This window comes from Vicugna pacos, chromosome 29 (genome assembly GCF_048564905.1).
Source record: "Vicugna pacos chromosome 29, VicPac4, whole genome shotgun sequence".
NCBI lineage: Eukaryota > Metazoa > Chordata > Mammalia > Artiodactyla > Camelidae > Vicugna > Vicugna pacos.
Genome location: NC_133015.1, coordinates 16858379 through 16877088, shown reverse-complemented (window position 1 = coordinate 16877088; position 18710 = coordinate 16858379). Strand labels below are relative to the sequence as shown.

The following is an 18710-nucleotide window of genomic DNA, read 5'->3' as shown; positions in this document are numbered from 1 at the left end:
AGTTTTAGATCAGCTTTGTCTCATTTAATGCATTTTGCCCTCAATTCTTAAATTATCATTGCTGTCATTTTAAAATTTATGTAGGCCTGGTATACATTTTTGTCTACTTTTAATTTTTACTTTTATGTCACTATTTTTTATTTTTTAGTCTGTATATTTACTTAGTTCGTTAAATTTGTTTTTTTTATCCTAACCTGAGTTAGTCTTTTAAATAGTGATATCTAAGTCCATTTGTTTATCATAACCAGTATATTTTGATTATATTAATTGAATTTCTGACTTTTTTGTTTGTTTTTGCTTCCTTGACAGTTACTTGGTTTTTTTAATCATGCAAACTATGCTTTGTTTGCTTCATCCTCTACAGGCCTTTGGAAGGTTTAGATTGTCTTTATAATTCTGCTGGTGGTCACCTAGAGGGTTTTTTTTTTTTTTCAACTTTGCCTCTCATGCATTTCTGACTTTAACAAAGTCACCAGTGAAAGTAGTATTTGATCTTGTACTGTGCAAAATAAGCAATTTAACATCCACACTTATACTCTGGTCTGGGCCTTTTTTTACCCAGATAATTATTGCATTTTGTTGGGAGTTTTTATGTTTTCAGCATTTTGATTTTAATATGAAGTTGGGAACTGTTGGCTTTATTACACTGTAATGTGGAACCCTGTTTTATTTTCTTACGGAGACATAGAACCCTGTCACGATTCATGATGCACTTGGTGAGAAGGGAGCTAGATTTTAGAGGTTGATTTCTACTGTTTTCCAGAAAAGGGTTCTTGTTTTCTGTATTGTCCTATTTCTTTTTATTATTAAGACAGTTTTTACTTTGGCTTATTTTTTTGTTTTTGCTGCTTTCCCAACATTTGACAGGCTGTTGCTTCACTTCAGTTGTTGAATTTTTTTTAATCCTACTCTGAGAGTCATATTCTTTTAATAAGGGTATCTAAATCCATTTATGTTTATCATAACTGATTTTTTAAAAAATTGAAGCATAGTTGATTTAGAATGTTGTGTTAGTTTTTGGTGTACAGTATAGTGATTTAGTCATACATATATATCCATATTCTTTGTCATTATAGACTATTACAAGATATTGAATATAGTTCCCTGTTTTATACCATAGGACCTTGTTGTTTATTTTATATATAGTATTTTGTATCTGATAACTGACATATTTGATCTTAATAAAATTAAACTTCTGACCTTTTTTTAGTAAATTCATGTAGTTTTAATTGAAGTTAGTTGATTTACAATATTATGTTAGTTTTGGGTGTACAGCATGGTGATCCTTGTATTTTTATAGACTTTTGGTAAGTATTTTATTTAAAAAAAAGCAATAGCATTCTGAACTTCTTGGATGGTCTTGTTAACTATTAGAGGTGTGTGTGTATGTGTTCATATATATTTTTTTTCCCCCCTCAGCACTTTAGACAGCCTTCTCCTGTAGTTCCTGCTCTTCAGAACAAGATTGCAAGCAAACTCCAAAGACCACCTTCAGTTGACAGCATTATAACTTCCTTTGAGCAGGTGCGTACTTTTGACTCGTTTGTCTTATTAGCTAAGTTATTTGGATTGGGGGGATTGGATGATATTTTCTTATTTATCATATTTAGCTTGGTTACATTTTCTCAGATTTGAAATACAGATAATGTTTCCATTAATTTGTGTGCGGCCTCAGTTGTAATGCTCAGGGCCCTAAAGTTAAATTCTTTTGACAAATCTTAATTTAGCAAATAGGCCTTTTCTTTGATAATATATCTTCTAGCTAGCTGTAATAAAGTTCCTTATACTTTAAACTGAGCTACAATCAAAAGAGAGCTACGAAAATGTTTCAGAAGGATTGATCCTTGAGTTGACTCTTGAAGATTGAGTAGGAATTTGCCACAAGGAGGAGGAGGAGGAGGAGGAGAAGGGGGTACTTTGAGTACACACAAAATCCTGGAGGGGACTGTTCGCCACATGGCACACGTGGGGAATGCGTGGTTGAGTCTGGTCTGCTGATCCCAGCCAAGCGGCAGAGGAGGTGAAGTCAGGTGGATGCAGGGCGTTGTGTGGAGCTAAGGGGTTTCACTTCATTCCTTAGGCCAGTGGATATCAAACAGGCTAATTACCAGAATAGGTAAAGAAACATATTAAAACATCTTCTTCAGTCCCACCCTCTGAGATTCTGATTTAATAGGTCTGTGGTGGATAATTTATGGGAATACATATTAATACTTTAAGTAGGGGAATGATGTGGCCATGTTTTTCTTGCGTAGTGTTTTCTCAGGCAGTGGTGTGGAGATATACTGTGGAGGCTAATCAAGGCTATAAACATGGAGACAAGTTAAGATGCTTTTGCGGAAGTCCAGATGTGAGACTTTGAGGACCTAAGCAGAGGTAGTGACGTGAAAAACTGAGAAGGGGTGACAACTTCTAGATATATTTAAGGGACACGGATAGTGGTATTTACTGACTGTGTGTGCTGGGTAGGAGTCAGTGACAACTTTCAAGTTTCTGGCAGGGGTTATATCGAGTCAGCGGCTGAAAAAACACCTTATGGCTAAGGAAAGAGCTCTGGACTGGATTTGTAGTTTTGGAAAACACTAGCATTATGGCTTGTCTAATTAGTATGATTGTCTGGGATACATTCAGGAGAAGAAAAGAGGGCTGAGGATGGAAAAATAGGGAATTACCAACAAATTAAGAAGCAGAGCAAGGAAATAGAGACAGAGGAAGTGACAGCGAGTGGCAGTGATATCAGGTGCTACTGGCCAAGTTAAATAAGGGCCTGAAATGCCCATGGAATGTGTCACTTGGGGATTGCTTGGTGGCAGTGCTAGTGGGAGTGATGTGTAGAGGCAAAGGCAGTTGAGGTGTGGTGAGGAGTGAATGGGAATAAGGAAGCAGGTATCATACTTCCCTGCACATACTGTTTTGTAAACAAGCATGGCTGTGAAGGAAGAAGAGAATGGATAGTAGATAGTGATGAAGGGTGAGAGAAGAAGTTTTTCAAAGAGGGGAGAGATTTTTAAGCATAAGCTGAAAGAAAGGTGGTTGAAGAGGGGAAGAGGGTGGAGAAAAAAGAGTATTTGATGGAGGAGCTGGGAGTCACTTCCCTGATGTGGAGTATAGGTGAAGGGATTATCTGTTTAGGGGCAGAGCCTCTCGCATTGAGATGGGAAGAAAAAACAGATGTAGGTAAATTTATAGGTAGAATGGTGGGGAGTTTGGTTTCTCTTACGTGTAGTTACTTTGAGAAATTCTTTTTTGTCAAGATTCTGAATAGGGGAGGACATACTGAGTGTATCTTTGTCATGATTATTAAACAGGAAAGTTCCATGTCCAGAGCACAGTCTCCTCCAGTACCTGCCAGGAAAAATCAGCTTCGGGCCGAAGGTAGAGTTAACTATTAAACCTTTAATCTACTCTTTTTTAAAATACTTTCTACTTTGAAAAATAGACTCACACAGAGTGTTGCAAAATAGTGGAGAGAGGTGCTCGGCACCCTCGCCCCAGCTTCCCGCAGTGGTGCAGATACCACAACCCGGAACTTGACGATGGCGTGCTCTGTTGACCTTTGTCAGGTTTTAACCTGCACCGATTTATGTGTGTTTGTGTGTGTAGTTCTATGCATTTTTATCATGTGTTAAGTGTTGTAACTGCACGCAATCGAGGTACAGAACTCTCCATCACCAAAGAGGTATTTGTTCCGCTGCCCCTTTATAGTTGGACTCTCCCACCCCAAGAGTGTTTAACTTTTGAAATTCCTGTATTATCAGAAATGTGTTTGTGGGTCTTAATGATGTTCATAGACATGATCTGTATATATAAAGCATTAAAATAACTTCCATAAAAATGTCTCTGGGCATTTTAGCTTTATGATAAGTCAGGTTATGTTTAATGTTTAATCTTTCATTCATATACCTGTCTTATTTTTCACCTTTGGGGATTTGCAGAGGAGAAAAAAAATGTAATTATGGAGTTATCAGAAATGAGAAAACAGCTTCGTAGTGAAGAGCGGCGTTTGCAAGGGCGGTTGCTACACATGGACAGTGATGATGAAGTTCACATAAGGCGAGTTTCAAAGCGCACTGTTTTGTCTGTTCTCGCGTTCTTTTTTGTCAGGAGAAGGAATCAGAACCTATCCAGTAATTCTACAGTTTTGGAATAGGATTAATCCTTCTCATAAAGCCACATCTATTAGAATGGATAGTTTGCCTGCTTAAAAAATTTTTTAATGGGTAATTGGTGATATTGTAATAACTAAAATAGCCTTTCCCCCCCAAAAGAAATCTAGCTAAAAAATTATATTCTAGTGGAGGGACTCTGTGCAACTAATTCAAAATAGTGTATGTTTTTTCAGCTTAGTTTTTTGTTGTTTTTGTTGTTTTGAAGTACAGTCGGTTTACAATGTTGTGTCAGTTTCTGGTGTACAGCATAGTGCTTCAGTCATACATGAAAGTACAGATAGTTTTCGTGTTGTTTTTTCGTCTGTCTGTGTTTGTAGTATGTGGTAGGTTTTCCTTCTTTTCTTGCCAAGCAGCTCTTTCTCTAATTAGCTAATACGCTTCTTGATTCACATTCTTCAACTTTATGTAGGTAAGTTGCCTTCATAAAACATTTCTCCATAACTTTGAATCTATTCACTGTGAAAATATGGGCTATTTAATGAATATTGATTTAACCTAATATAAAATACTTAAGTTGAGCATTTTAACTGCCCCTCTGTACTGCCAGTAATATATTTATAGGGGTGATGGGGTTGGGAGTGGAAAGGAAGAAAGAAAAAAAAAAGAAGTAGCGCCTTCTGAAAGGCAAACCAAAAAAGTATTATCCCTAACCATGCAATGTTTAATAGGATTAGGTAGTGAGAAAAATCAGTATTGGGAGTAGGCCATTCTTCAAGCTCTACCTTTAGAACAGATTGTCTGTCTCACTATAGAGAAATCACCAAATGAAAAATAATTGACTAATCTGGGATTCAAACATACAGAAGGCAGACAGATGCAGAAGCTGCTTCATAAGCTCATCTAAGTGATAAGGAAGTCTAAGATAGGAAGGAGAGTCTAAACAAGACAGTTATAAAAACAACCTCCTTACTTTCCCTTTCTTGGTCTTCTGAAAAATCAGGCATATAAATCTGGTCCTTGAGGGGAAGAATATAGTAGGAACAGAGAACTTCAGAGGCGGGGTAGTCAAAGACAGTTACATTTTAACATTATTTTTAATATTTTCTTTTAACAATGAAGCTTTTTGAAATACTTAATTTTCAGCAAAATAGCTTACAGACTACCAAACGTTTCAGGTCATTTTTGCTGAAAGGACTCATAAATTTTCCAAAGTGATGTTCTTCAAACTGCAGGTTGCAGTCTTTTACTAGGTTGTAAAATCAGTGTAGTGGGTAACTACCATACTTTCTTTAAATGGTGTTTTTTTAAATGGTTTATTTTATAATGATTTTAGATTGTAGAAAAGTTGCAAACATAGTACAGAGAGTTTCCACGTACCCTCATCCAATTCTCCCGTCTTGCGTTACGGGAATACGTTGTCACAACTAAGCTGACATGGAACATTACATGAACTAAATTCCTGCCTTTATGGATTTCTCCAGTTTTTCCATTAATGTCCTCTTTATGTTCCAAGCTTTAGTCAGGACAAGGCACCACACTGCACTTTGTTGTCATGTCTCCCAGTCTCCTCTGGTCTGGGACAGTTTCTCAGTCTTTCCTTGTGTTTCATGACTGACAATCTAGCGGGTTATTGGCCAAATATCCTGGAGAATGTGCCCCAGTCTACATTTGTCTGGTGTTTTTGCATCATTAGGTTGGAGTTAAGGGGTTTTGGAAAGAATAGCACAGGGTAGGCTTCTCATCACATCCTGTCAGCGGTACCTGACATCCCCATGATAGCACTGGAATCATGCAGTCTAACATACTCACAGGTGTTGGGAGGTGGTGGGATTAAACCCCATCTCCTAGAGAATATTATTTAGAATTCTTCTGTAAGGAAGATTTGTTCCTTCTCTCTCTTTATTTAGTTATTTAGCCATTTATTTGTATCATTGTTGTTCCATGTGTATTTCTTTTGTACTTTGAGTTATAATCCAGTAGTACAGCGTTTATGTTGTTGCTCACGTTGTTGCAGCTTTGGCCGTCAGGAGCTCTTTCATGTTGGCTCCTGTGTCTCTTTGACATGTCTCAGCCTTTTGTGTTTTGAACACTTCCTTCCTTTCTGGTACTATAAGATGCTCCAGGATCATCTTGTGTATTCTCTGCCCTAGCCCTAGAATCAGCCTCTTCCTAAGGAGTCCTGATTCCTCTTGAAGAATGGTATTTAGAAACCAAGCTCCTAGTAGACAGAGCTAGATAATATATATATATATATATATATATATGTAACTAAGTCATAAATAGATCTGTAGTTGTTCCTGTGTCTGTCAATTTGTATGCACATTAAATTCATACTGCTGTTTCTGACTGAGCCAGGATGTGGTAGGATTTTAATGTATCATGTTAACCTAATTATGCTTTGCTTAGATTTTGTGGGCATTCTCTAGGCATGTGCTGGCTAAGTAAACAAGGTGAGGAAAATTCAAGATATAGACTGGCTGAGTAAAGTATTGTTAACTCAAGTTGGTAATTTTCAACAATTCTTCCATAGTAAGTGACGTACTTCTAAGGAATTGAGAGGTCAGTGTAGTTTTTCTGTATTTACTTTCCAGATGTTATAAATACCTTAACCATTGCAGCTTTCCATATTCAGACATGCATATTTAATTAAATGTAATGGATTATTGACATTTTATTTATTTCATTTTCATTCATAAATTTAAGACTGTGCTCTCTCTTGGCAAACCAAAATTAGAAAGAGAAACCAGGCAGCATTTCAGTTTTCTTATTTGCAAATTTTATGTGATAACTTGTCCTCCATGAGATTCTGGTGCTCGGCACCACCAGCCCACATGCAGAGAGATAACTTAATTTCTAACTGAGCAGCCTACTTAATTATTAGCGTTAATGGAAACTAGACAGGAGTCCAATTTAATGGCCTCCTAGAAGCTTTTTCAGTATTTATCTTGCATTTTACTGAATATCTGTTGCAGTTCCTGTCACCCTAGGTGGTTCACTATTGAAGGTCTTGGCAAGGTAGTTTTGTGGCGCTGGTGACTCCTTCCTCCCTCAAGGGAAACTCCAGGACAGTGGGGCACTGCCTGTGAGGATCCCGACTCCTCTGGCCTAGGTGCTTAGGGACGAGTTAGTGCATAAAGAAATGAAGGCAGCAATCTGGCCACTCTCTTACACCTATAGCATAGAGCCACATTTTGAAAAATAGAGGGGACCCATCTAGGGCCAAGGGAAGCAGCAGATACACTTCATTTCATTTCCAGGGCTAGAGATTAACATCTCTCATCCCTGTTCTTTTATCATCACTTCCCCAAAGTCCTAGCTGAAAACTCCCTTACTAAGCTACCTGCTTGTTATATTAACTTTCTAGGTCCCACAGGAATCGAGTATTAGTTAACTAACTTGGTATCAGATTCCCTGAAAGTCCACTGTAAAATCAGTGTTGAGGACTGTGGACAATACCCTTTGGGCAGCATATTAACACCATATTTCTCAGTATAATTTCTGTTCTAGGCTGAGGGGAAGGTGACATTTATTGAGACCTAGTGCATGTTAAGTACTATGCTGGGTACTTTACAATATATAATTTCACTTAATCTCATGCTCAGAAGACCAGCTCTGCTACTTACTCGCATTTGACTGTGATTCCATCATCTGTAAGATGTAGGTAATGTCTAGCACAGTCAAATGCGAGTAAGTAGCAGAGCTGGTCTTTGAATCTTGGTTTCTTTGACCAAAAACTCTAATCTTTCTACTACATGAACATTTAAGGTAAAGCTAACTCATTTCTGTTCTTCTAAGATACTTTGCATCTGAGCATTTTGAAAGATTACACCGACTTATAAATAAGCTATTTTTTACTGTAAGGGATTGAAATAACAGCTGTTAGGATAAATTTTTATAATATACTGTGGTGAAAGATGCCAAATTTTTTGTACTGAGAGTTAAATGTCAACAAGATTTTCTTCCCATAAAACACTTTTATCACAATTTGCCACGTATCTGTAGGAGAAGAGACAGGAATCCCATGGATGTGTTTGATATGGCTAGACATCGCTTACAGGCTCCTGTCAGAAGACCGTCACCTAAAGGCTTGGACGCTGCTACTTTTCAGAATATTCATGACTTTAATGAGCTGAAAGATCGAGGTGAGTAGAATATACTGCTGTCTTAAAGATACAGCAAGAGGGGTCTACCCATATTCAGGTGTCTTTAAAGACGTTTGTATTGTTTTTCTAAAGTCCGGTTTCATTTATAGTAAAGAGGCCTTGAGAAGAAAAAGATTTAAACCATAAAATTGAGCAAATTGAGCCATTCATTTCCCTGTTGCAGCATCTTGTCCTCATTCATTGTGTGCCTTGGTTGTTGATGACTCTTGCTTGTAGAGAGGAAATTGAGTCTGGAAGCGGGGGAGTCAGGCTCCAATCCAAGTCCATGTGGCCACAGTCTCTTCTGTTAACTTTGCTCTTAACCATTTTCTAATTCTTAGCTACTCAGCATGCTTCCCATTTTCCACTATGGATCAAAAGGAGTAATAGTTTTAAGACTTTTTAAATGAGTAGACCATGTTTTTATTCTCAAGATTTCAAAATTAAGGGTTGCAGGGAGGGTAGAGCTCAAGTGGTAGAGCGCTTGGTTAGCATGCATGAGGTCCAGGGTTCAATCCCCAGTACCTCCTCTAAAAATAAATAAACCTAGTTACCTCCCCCCACCAAAATAAAAAATAATAATAATTTAAAAAAATTAAGGGTCAACATTTTCATCCTGATCAATTGATGATTTTTGAACTTGTGGCGCAGGGGAATTCTTAGACTGCCATTTCCTCCAGCAGTGACACCCTTCCAGAAGCTCTAGCCAGCCTGCATTTATCTCACTTTTTTTTTTTTGGCATGATGTTGACAAGGGCTAAAATATTAATTGGCCAGTAACATTATGTTTTAATTTTTCCAGTATATTTTAGGGATCAGTGTCTGGTTCTGGCGTCTGACTAACTGCTTGGATGTACCTGCACATAGGTGCCCTGCTGCAGGCTCTGGGTGGCGTCTTGGGGGAGTGGGGAAGCTGGGATAGAGAATGTGCAGGAAGCTGCTGCTTGTGCTGGGGGCTCCCTTACAATGTTAAGTTTGTGAAAAACCATTTATTTAAAGAACATTAATTTCATGTTCATTAATTTTTTGATGATTTTTATGATGTCCTTTGACTTTGCTGATGTCCAATTATTTATACTGTTCCTTGATTTTGAAATCAGGTTGTTATATGTCATTTTTAGTGAAGTTTTATGAAATCTCATTTGGAAACAAGATTTAACTTAGTTATGTAACTTAATTTTTGTTCCAGATTCAGAAACACGAGTTGATCTGAAATTTATGTACCCTGATCCTCCAAGAGACCATCACACCTTAGAGATTCAGCAGCAGGCCCTGCTAAGAGAGCAGCAGAAGAGACTGAACAGAATAAAAATGCAGGAAGGTGCTGAAGGTAAGAAGTAATCTTTGCTATTTCATATAGTTTCAATGGGTCATTTTTTTGGTTGGTTTTATTTCTCCATCTCTTGTGTGACTTCAGTCTCAGGCACTCCGTGCTCACATGATCCTCTTTGGCCTACGGTCCCAGAAAAGATTAAGTCCCAGAGAGGGCCGTGATTGGCTTGGCTGGGGTACCTACCCGTGCATGAGAGATGGAGTACCTGGCCTAGGCCAGGTGACATGTGCACCAAGGGAAGGAATGTTGGGCAGACACATAGTGTCCTGTGGGACATTTCTCAACCATGTCTGTTTGTGTGTGCTTGTTTTGATATGGTGTCAAATCTTTAAAGCTTCAGACTGGGCTATGAGAGTATTTTTGTATAATCAGTCAAACAACAGATACTTACGAAGTGCCTACTATGAGCTCAGGTGCTGACCCATGTCCACAGGATATGGTGATGAATGACATATGCTGCTGCTCTCACGGAGCTTATACTCTGTTGGAGAAGTTAGATGCTAAATAAGTGTAATGAATGCTGCAAAGAAAAAATCTAGGGTCCCTTGGGAGTGTGTGGCTGGGGGTGGGGTGGGCACCTGAGGCAGAGTGGGGCTGGTGGACTCAGAAAACATCTCACCAGCTTTGCCTGCCTTCAGGCTATTGAGGGTCACCATGGAAGACGAGTCATAAAGATGCAGCAGTCAGGTAGCAAGATAGAAGGAGATGGTCCTACCAGTTACTTTTAGGAAAATTTAGGACCCTCCCTTACCTTAGCAGGCTCCTCTGGCCTGCAGAATCTGAGGAACCTTGTTTGACCACTTGAGAGTTACGCAGGAGTGAGTGATGTAATGCTTTAGGCCCAGGTGAGAGGTCAAGACTTGGACAAAGACTGATACAGGGACAGTCTTCTCTCCATCTTGTATGGAATGTGTAACAGAGGTCTCATTGATTGCCCTCTGACAGCAGGATGATCCAAATTCTGTGGTTAATAGTAGACATATCAGGAGAGAAGAGAGAAGCAGGTACAGTCTCAGTCTTTCCACCATTTTGTGAGGAACTTTTCCTTAGGAGACCTAACTGACGATCTGATGCGATCTTGGCAACTTAGGCCGATAAACCCAAAAGTCATCCCTATGTGGATACAGGTGGATTTTGGCACTGAGGGTATCCCCAGTTTCTACCAAACACTATAATCACTTAATTCATAAGAATATGGTTAAACTATGAAACAATAAATAAAATATTTTAAGAAGGAATAGAGGCTATCGTTGGCAGCCTGTCTTTTCCCAAAGGCAGTATCTAAAAAGAAAAATGCACTATTCAGGGGAAAGCATAGGAATGCTGGTGAAATCAGAGAGGGGCCTTTGGGATACCTGATTCAAAATCTCTGCCCCTGGAATTAGGTACCTGGAATTGAATGTGTCCTTTCAGTTCCACGTTAGGGAGCCCCCTGTTTAACTCCTCAACAATTTTCTACACAGACATAGAACTTTTGAGAGGAGATGGTTATTTTTCCATAGGCATCAGTTTTAAATTCACAATGATTTAACTTTTTGTTTATGTGAATTGGAGAATTTTATCCAACTTGTTTAATAAACAAGTAGTATCTTAAAAACATTCAGAAATGCGATAGTTGAAAAGTAATTTCCAATAGAGAGCTAGTTACAAAAGATACTCTAAATTTATTTTTATTTTTAAAGTATTTTCTAACCCTTTAATTTGTTTGTGCTCTCCACTGACTTCAGTTGACTTACTAGATGCTGTCCCAGGTGCTACAGGACGAGACTACAGAAAGGTAAGAAACCAGTTATAATTTTTCAAGCTTGTTTTTGGGGATAGAAATTCTTAGGAACATGATGAGTATTCCCATTTTGAATTCTTCAGGAATATTGAGTTAAGAAAGAATTAAAATCTTGTCCCATCAGTGTAGGGGGTAGCTAGGGATACATCAGTATAATATGTAGAGAAAGCATATTGTAATGGTTAAGAACAAGACTTTAGAGCTAGGCTGCTTAAGTTAGTCTGCAAGGTATTTAATCTTTCTTTGCCTCTATTTCCTAATCTGTAAAATGGGATGATAGTACCTATCTGAAGGTAGCTATAGAATTAAAATCAATTATTTGCAAGCACTTAGGGACAGGCCTGGCATGTAGTAATTTCTATATAAATTTTGTTAACTAAAAAAATAGCTCAAAGCTTATTGTGAGGATTAAATGAGATTTATATTAAAAGCCCTTGTAGGGCCTGTCCCATAATGAGTTGTGGTCAGTTAGCAGCAGTTGGGCAAATAGGAGTGTACAGTGCAAGTAGTGGTGAGGCCTGTAGAGAAATACCCAGGGTAAGGGCATCACTCCTGTCCTGAGAAAGCGACATCTATGAAAGACTGATCAAAGGGAGCCGATGAGCTATTTGCATTGAACAAATACTTAAGTGAGTACTTACTGTTGACCAGATACTATTTTAGTGCTTAGAGCAACAGAGTGAGCAAAAGGAACAAAAATCCTTGCCCTCTGAGGGTGTACTTTCTGGAAAGAGGGTGAGACCGTAAACAAGTAAATAAAATACTTAGCATGTTAAGTCGTGGGGCTGTAGAGAAAGTGATAGCTGGGAAAGGGTGCACTGAGTGGGTGACACTTGAATAAGGTCACCAGGGAGGTGCCATGAAAAAAACCGAGATGTCCCCGCAGGAGGAACCTCCAGGCCGAGGCCCTGGGCAGGAGCCAGGAGGGGATGGCTGTGTGCAGAGCCTCGGGGGCCATCGGGTTTTGCCTTTTACACTGTGAATGTGATGAGAAGCTTCCGAAGATTTTGAGCAGAGGAGTGACATGATTTGTTTTATGTTTTAACACTGACGGGGACAGGAGGCCACTGCTATCATCTAAGTCAGAGCTCTGGTGATTCAGCCTGGGTGGGAGCAGTGGAAGTCGGAAGTGGTTGCATTTATATTGAAAGGAGACCTACCTGGTAGGATTTTTGACGTCGTGGATATGTGGTACGAGAGGAGTCAGGTGGACTTCAGGCTCTTTGGTTGGTGCTGCTATTTAGAGGTGAAGAAGCAGGGAAAACAGATTTCAGGGTGAGGGAGAAGGTCGGGAACTTAGATGAGTCATGGTGAGTGTGAGAGAACTACACGACAAACAGGTGGAGCTGGTGAGTCGATAGGAGATGGAGTTCGGAAAAAGTGTGAGGTTGGAAATAAATGTAGTCTTCCCCCACGCCAATGATACAGATAGTATTTTATCCCCATTTCCAGATTATAAAAGTAAGGCTCAGCTAGGCTGTTAGTTGCCCAGCATTACCAGTTGGTAGCTGTTGGTGCTGGGTTTACAACTGATAATGCTAACAAACTGTGTGCCTGGGAGAGGTATTTGACATTGATTTGCTCCAAAGTTGGCAGCAAGGTACGCTCACCTCCATCTCACGTAAGAGGAAACTGCTAGCCGTAGTCACACGGCAGCAAGCAGCAAAGCCGGCGCTGGAACGCAGGCTGGACTCGAGTCCCTCCTCGTCCTTGCACCACGCTGCCTGAGATGTAGGGACACCTTTTCTGAGCACTCTGTAGGTTTCTCTGTATGTGGCAGCCACACTTCTCAGTGAAAAGATACTGAAATTTAACTTCTGGGATTTTGGTTAAAATCCTGGATTAATAACACTGTATTATACTGAGTAGAAACTGAGAATAAGCCAACAGTTTATCATGGCTGTTACCAAAAAAGCTAATAAATTTTGGGCTCACCTTCCTAGAAGCTGGATTATATGGAAAACACAAGGTAAAATGGGGGGGACTGTCATGGAGAAGATAGAGCTGAGGTGGGCTTCGCGCACTCCTCAGTTAGTGAAGCACGTCATCACCATTACTGTCCTGTTAGAAAGCAGTAGAGTCAGAATTTAAAACAATTAAATTCAGGATGTAGAAGAATTCTGTGAAAGAAAGAACTTTCTGATTACCAATGCTGTGTATTAGTGGAATGCATTTCCTTAGAAATTAATGGACAGCTTGTCGATGGGGTGTTCGGATCTAGCACAGCCCAAAAATCTGGTGGGGAGCTGCAGGGAGCTGGTGTCGGCCGACTTTAGGTTCCTTCCGATATATAAGGTGACGTTGTTCTCTACGGTAGAACTCTCTGTGTGTACATTTCTCTCTCTCTTCAGAGCTCATTACAGGTCCAACCCTAGCATTATTTTTCTCCCTCCTCTTATGTCCCTGTATGTCTGTGCTATGCCTTTGTGACCTGCTGTCACATGAGGCCGTGAGTATCTGAGGGCATGCCTTTCTCCCCCCATGGGGCTGTGGTCCACCCCACAGTAGAAACTCTTGCTCATCTTTGCAGCTGCACGTCCTCGCCTGGAGGAACAGTAAGTGCGTGGCACAGATCTGTTGAGAGAATGAATGAATTGCAACATCAGCAATAAAAGGGTCTTTCCTGTATTTTCTGGGCATCGGATTGTGGTGAAGGAGGGAAGCTAGCCAGTCCTGTCTCTCCGTCCTCTTCTGCTAATTTTGGGGAGTGTGTAGACTTGTCTCTTAGTACAAATTTGTTTTTCCACACAGGACTAATAAAAACAGTCACTGATATATGATGTTTCTTTTAGCCCAGAGATGACACTAATGATTTCTTGAAAAATTCATTATTGGAATCTGATAGTGCTTTTATTGGTGAGTATATTTATGCTACCAATCTATTCGTTTAAATATTGAGCATTATTTATATTTCTTTTGTTTTTCTCCATATTTTAAAAATCAGTACTTTGTTGTGTAAGATGGTAAAAAAAGGAATATTTTGTTTTACTACCTTGATAATCAAGTACAACTGACCCAAACACACAAATGAGAACACAAGTGAGACTGGGGACGTTTGCATAAGTTCGGGGGATTGCAGCAGTGTCAGTGCGTGGGTGTGGGGCTCCTGCTCCTGTTTTGCAAAATGCCACCATTAGGGGGACTTGGCAAACTGTACAAGAGACCTTTATTATTTCTGACACCTGCATGTGAAACCACAATTATCTTAATAAATATTTCAATTTTTAAAAGTCTTCAGAAGGTATGTGAAGGTACAGGAATATACCTATAATAGATGCTTGTAATTATGTCCCCTGATCATAAGCACGTCTGCACTAGGGAATCCTCTCTTTTACATATTAAGTGTATTTCATGCCAATTACTTTATATTTTCATGTGATCAAAAGTCCAAACCAGCCTATATTTCTTTCGTTTTTTTTTTTTAATTAATTTTTCTTTTCCAAGAAAGTCATAGAGAGTGAGTAAAGATAGAGAAATCAGTAAGAAATAGGGATGAAAAAATGGCTCATCAGGGAAATGTGACTGTTAATCCTGCTAATAAAGAAGACAGTCTGGGGCACTCAAGACAGTGTCTTGGAATATTTCATTCATTAACCTTACACTGGACCAGAGCTACACAGTGTGTCTTTTTGATTAAGGGTAACGGTCACCACAAATAGCCCATAGTCATGACTGTGTTAACACTGTTTTAGTGAATGTGGGCAAGGCTGGTGTGTCAATGCCTTTTTTTTTTTTCCTGATAATCTAGACGAAATGGACCAGCTTGTTAAAAGTCCTAATCTGCCAAAAACAATTTGAATAGGCCCAGATTTACTAAAGAATTTGAGAAGTGGGGGAACTGAAGACTTGTCACAGGGTAGTAGAAACTTTCAGTTTAAGATGAGCAAGTTCTGGGATCTAATGGACAGGATGGTGACTGTAGTTAATACTGTATTTTACACTTGAAAGTTGCTGTGAGCGTAGAGCTTTAATGTTCTCACCATAACAACAACAACAAAATGGTAATCGTGTGAGGTGAAGGATGTGTCAACTAGCTTTAGTGTGGTAGACATTTCAGTTATCACATTGTGCACCTTAACCTTACACAGTGTTATATGTCAATTATATCTCAGTAAAGCTTGAAAAAACTCAAATTGATTGTGGTAACAGTAAAAAAAGAAATTGAATTAATAACCTTCCAAAACAAAACAGCAAGCCCAGATGGGTTCCCTGATGAACTCTACCAAACATTTAGGGAATAATTCTACCAGTTCTCTACAACCCCTTCTAAGAGACAGAAGTGCTCCTAACTCATTCTGCGTGGCGGGCATCACTCCAACACCAAAACCAAAGACGTCACACGCAGAGAAAACTACAGATCGACAGCAGATAGAATCCAGCGATGTATGGAGAGTACGAGACACCATGACCAAGTGGGGTTTGTGCCAGTTACGCACAGCTGGTTTACATTCAGTTAAAACGCCTCATCCAAATATACTCTGTTGCTTCAACAGGCTAGAGGAGAATAATCACATAATAGATGCAGAAGCTTTAAACAAAATCCAGCACCTTATTCGTGAGAACTGTCAGCAAACTAGGAATAGAGGGGGACTTCCTCAACTCACTAGACAACATCTGCAAACACCTGCAGCCAGCATCACGTTCAGTGACTGGAAGCTTCCCTGCTAAGGTCAGAAACGACGCAGAGCTCTCCTCTCACCACTCCTCAGCATCTCTGTGGAAGTCCTAGCTAACGCAGCAAGGAGGTAAAAGGTGCACAGGCTGGGAAGGGATAAATAATACTGCCTTAGTGCATATGTGACATGATTGTAGAAAACGTGAAACAATCAGTAAAAAAACCTACACTGAGAAGTGGCTCTTGCAAGGCTGCAGGACACCAGGTCAATACACAGAAGCCAGCCGCTTTCCCATAGACTAGTCATGAACCAGTGGAATTTGAGATTTAAGTACAGTATCATTTACATTAGCACCTCCCCCCAAAGAAATATTTAGATGTAAATCTTACAAATATGTACAAGATCTATCTCTATGAGGATAACTACAGAACTCTTATGAAAGAAAATGCTAAATAAAAGGAAACTCAGTATTGTCAAGATGTCAATTCTTCCCAACTTGATCTATAGATTCAGTGCAATCCCAGTAAAAATCCCAGCAAGTTATTTTGTGGATATCAACAAACTGACTAAAAAGTTCATACGGAGAGGCAGAATGCCCAAAGAGCCAGCACAACACTGAAGGAGAAAGAGCAGGCAGAAGACTGACAGTACGTGACTTCAAGACTTTCTATAAAGTTACAGCAATCAAGACAGTGTGGTATTGGCAAAAGAATTGACAAATAGATCAATGGAACAGAACAGAGTCTAGAAATAGACCCAAGCAAGTATAGTTGACTGTTCTTTGACAAAAGAACAAAGGCAGTAAAATGGAGAAAAAATGCAGAACTGGGCACGCAGAAAAGTCAGTCTAGACACAGACCTTAACACCCCTCACAAAAATCAACTCAAAATGAATCACAGACCTCAATGTAAAACACAAAAACTATAAAACTCCTAGAAGATAACAGAAGAAAACCTAGAAGAACTTGGGCGTGGCAATGGCTCCTTAGATGCAACACCAAAGGCACCAGCGTGTGAGAGAGACAACTGGTAAACTAGACTTCACTGGTACTAAACTTTAATGTTCCGTGAATGACAATGTCAAGAGAGCAAGACAAGCCACAGACTGGAGGAAAATACTTGCAGAAGACACATCTAATAAAGGACTCTGACCCAAATACAAAGAACTCTTAAAGCTCAATTATAAGAAAACCACCCAATTAAAAGATGAGCAAAAGATCTAGACACTTCACCAAAGCACAGACAGGTGGCAAATAAGCAAATGAAAAGGTGTTCCACATCGTTCACTAGGGAAATACAAATCGTGTCACCAGGGAGATTCACATTAACACAATGAGGCACCACTGACATACCCATTAGAAAGGCCAAAATCCAGAACACGGACGGCAGCAGTGCTGGCAGTGCGGAGCAGGGGAACTCTCTCAGTGCTGGTGGGAACAGAACATGATAACAGTCACTCTGGAAGACAGTTTGGTGGTTTCTAACAAAACTAAACATACTCTTACCCTGTGATCCAGCATTCATACTTGGTGGTATTTACCCAGAGGAGCTGAAACTTGATCACACAGAAACCTGCACACAGATGTTTACAGCAGTTTTATCTGTAACTGCCAAGACCTGGAAGCAACCACGTTGTCCTTAAGTAGATGAATGGATATACTGTCATGGTAGATACATGTTAAAACCCATAGAACATACAACATCAAGAAGGAACCCTAATGTAAACTCTGGACTTGGTGACAATGATGTGTCAGTGTAGGTTCATGAATTTTAACAAATGGACCATTCTTTGTGGGCTGTTGATAGATGGGGTAAGCCATGAGTGGTGGTGGGAGGTATACAGGAATTCTGTTTTCCACTTAGTTTTATTGACCTTAAAAACTAGTAAAAATAAAATGTTTAAAAAAGTGAGTCAATTGGTGGGGTATAATAATAAAAAGTCAGGAAACTATTTTTGGAGTTATAGAAAATCCCGTATATCTCATTCAATAAAATAGTTATTGCTGCTTAAAAAAAGCTATAGACTTTAGATTTCAGAAATCTGAATGTCAGTTATATATATTAAATTACAGTATTGTATCAGTGTTACATTTCCTGAATGTGGTAATGAGATTGTGACTGTGTAGGAGATAGTCCTTGTTCTTAGACGGTACATGCTTAAGAATTTAGGGACAGAGTGTTAAGGTGTCTGCAACAAATAACCACCCCCCCATATGTACACAGAAATGTGGCAAAGTAAGAAATGGCGATATCAGGTATTCATTGCATTATATACTTTTCTTCAGGTTTTAATTTTTTCAAAATAGAGTTAGGGGAAAAAATTCTGAATGTTTTAAGCAATATATTCATCTCCATGGTCAGATAGTCTGTTGGCTCACTTAGAATGGCTGTGATCAAAATGAATGACCATGTTAAGTGTTGGTGAGGACGTGGGGAAACTAGAAGCTTCTTACAATGTAAAATGGTTCTAATTCCTTAAAATGCTAAGCACAGAGTGACCATGATACCCAGCAGTTTCACTCCTAGGAATACAGCCCAAAGAAAAGAAAACATACGGCCACAAAAAGACATGTACATGAACATTCATGGCAGCGTTATTAACAATCTCCAACTATAAACAGCTCCCATGTCCGTCAGCTGGTCAGTGCACGAAGTGTGACACAGCCATGTGCTAGCACCACGCAGCGGGGCGGGGAGAAAAAACTACAGTTGACCCTTAACAACACA

The 18710-nt window shown here is 39.4% G+C and overlaps 1 protein-coding gene across 22 annotated transcripts in view; it reads left to right on the top strand.

Moving 5' to 3' along the window:
- The window catches only part of CSPP1 (centrosome and spindle pole associated protein 1), a 110942-nt gene that overhangs the window by 88155 nt on the left and 4077 nt on the right, over nt 1-18710 (top strand). For all 22 annotated transcript variants that reach the window (XM_072951857.1, XM_072951856.1, XM_072951853.1 and 19 more), the window contains 7 exons: nt 1420-1524; nt 3309-3375; nt 3936-4053; nt 8112-8251; nt 9441-9581; nt 11312-11361; nt 14160-14223. In XM_072951857.1, the coding sequence (XP_072807958.1) occupies nt 1420-1524; nt 3309-3375; nt 3936-4053; nt 8112-8251; nt 9441-9581; nt 11312-11361; nt 14160-14223 (685 nt within the window). The remainder of the gene's footprint in view (nt 1-1419; nt 1525-3308; nt 3376-3935; nt 4054-8111; nt 8252-9440; nt 9582-11311; nt 11362-14159; nt 14224-18710) is intronic.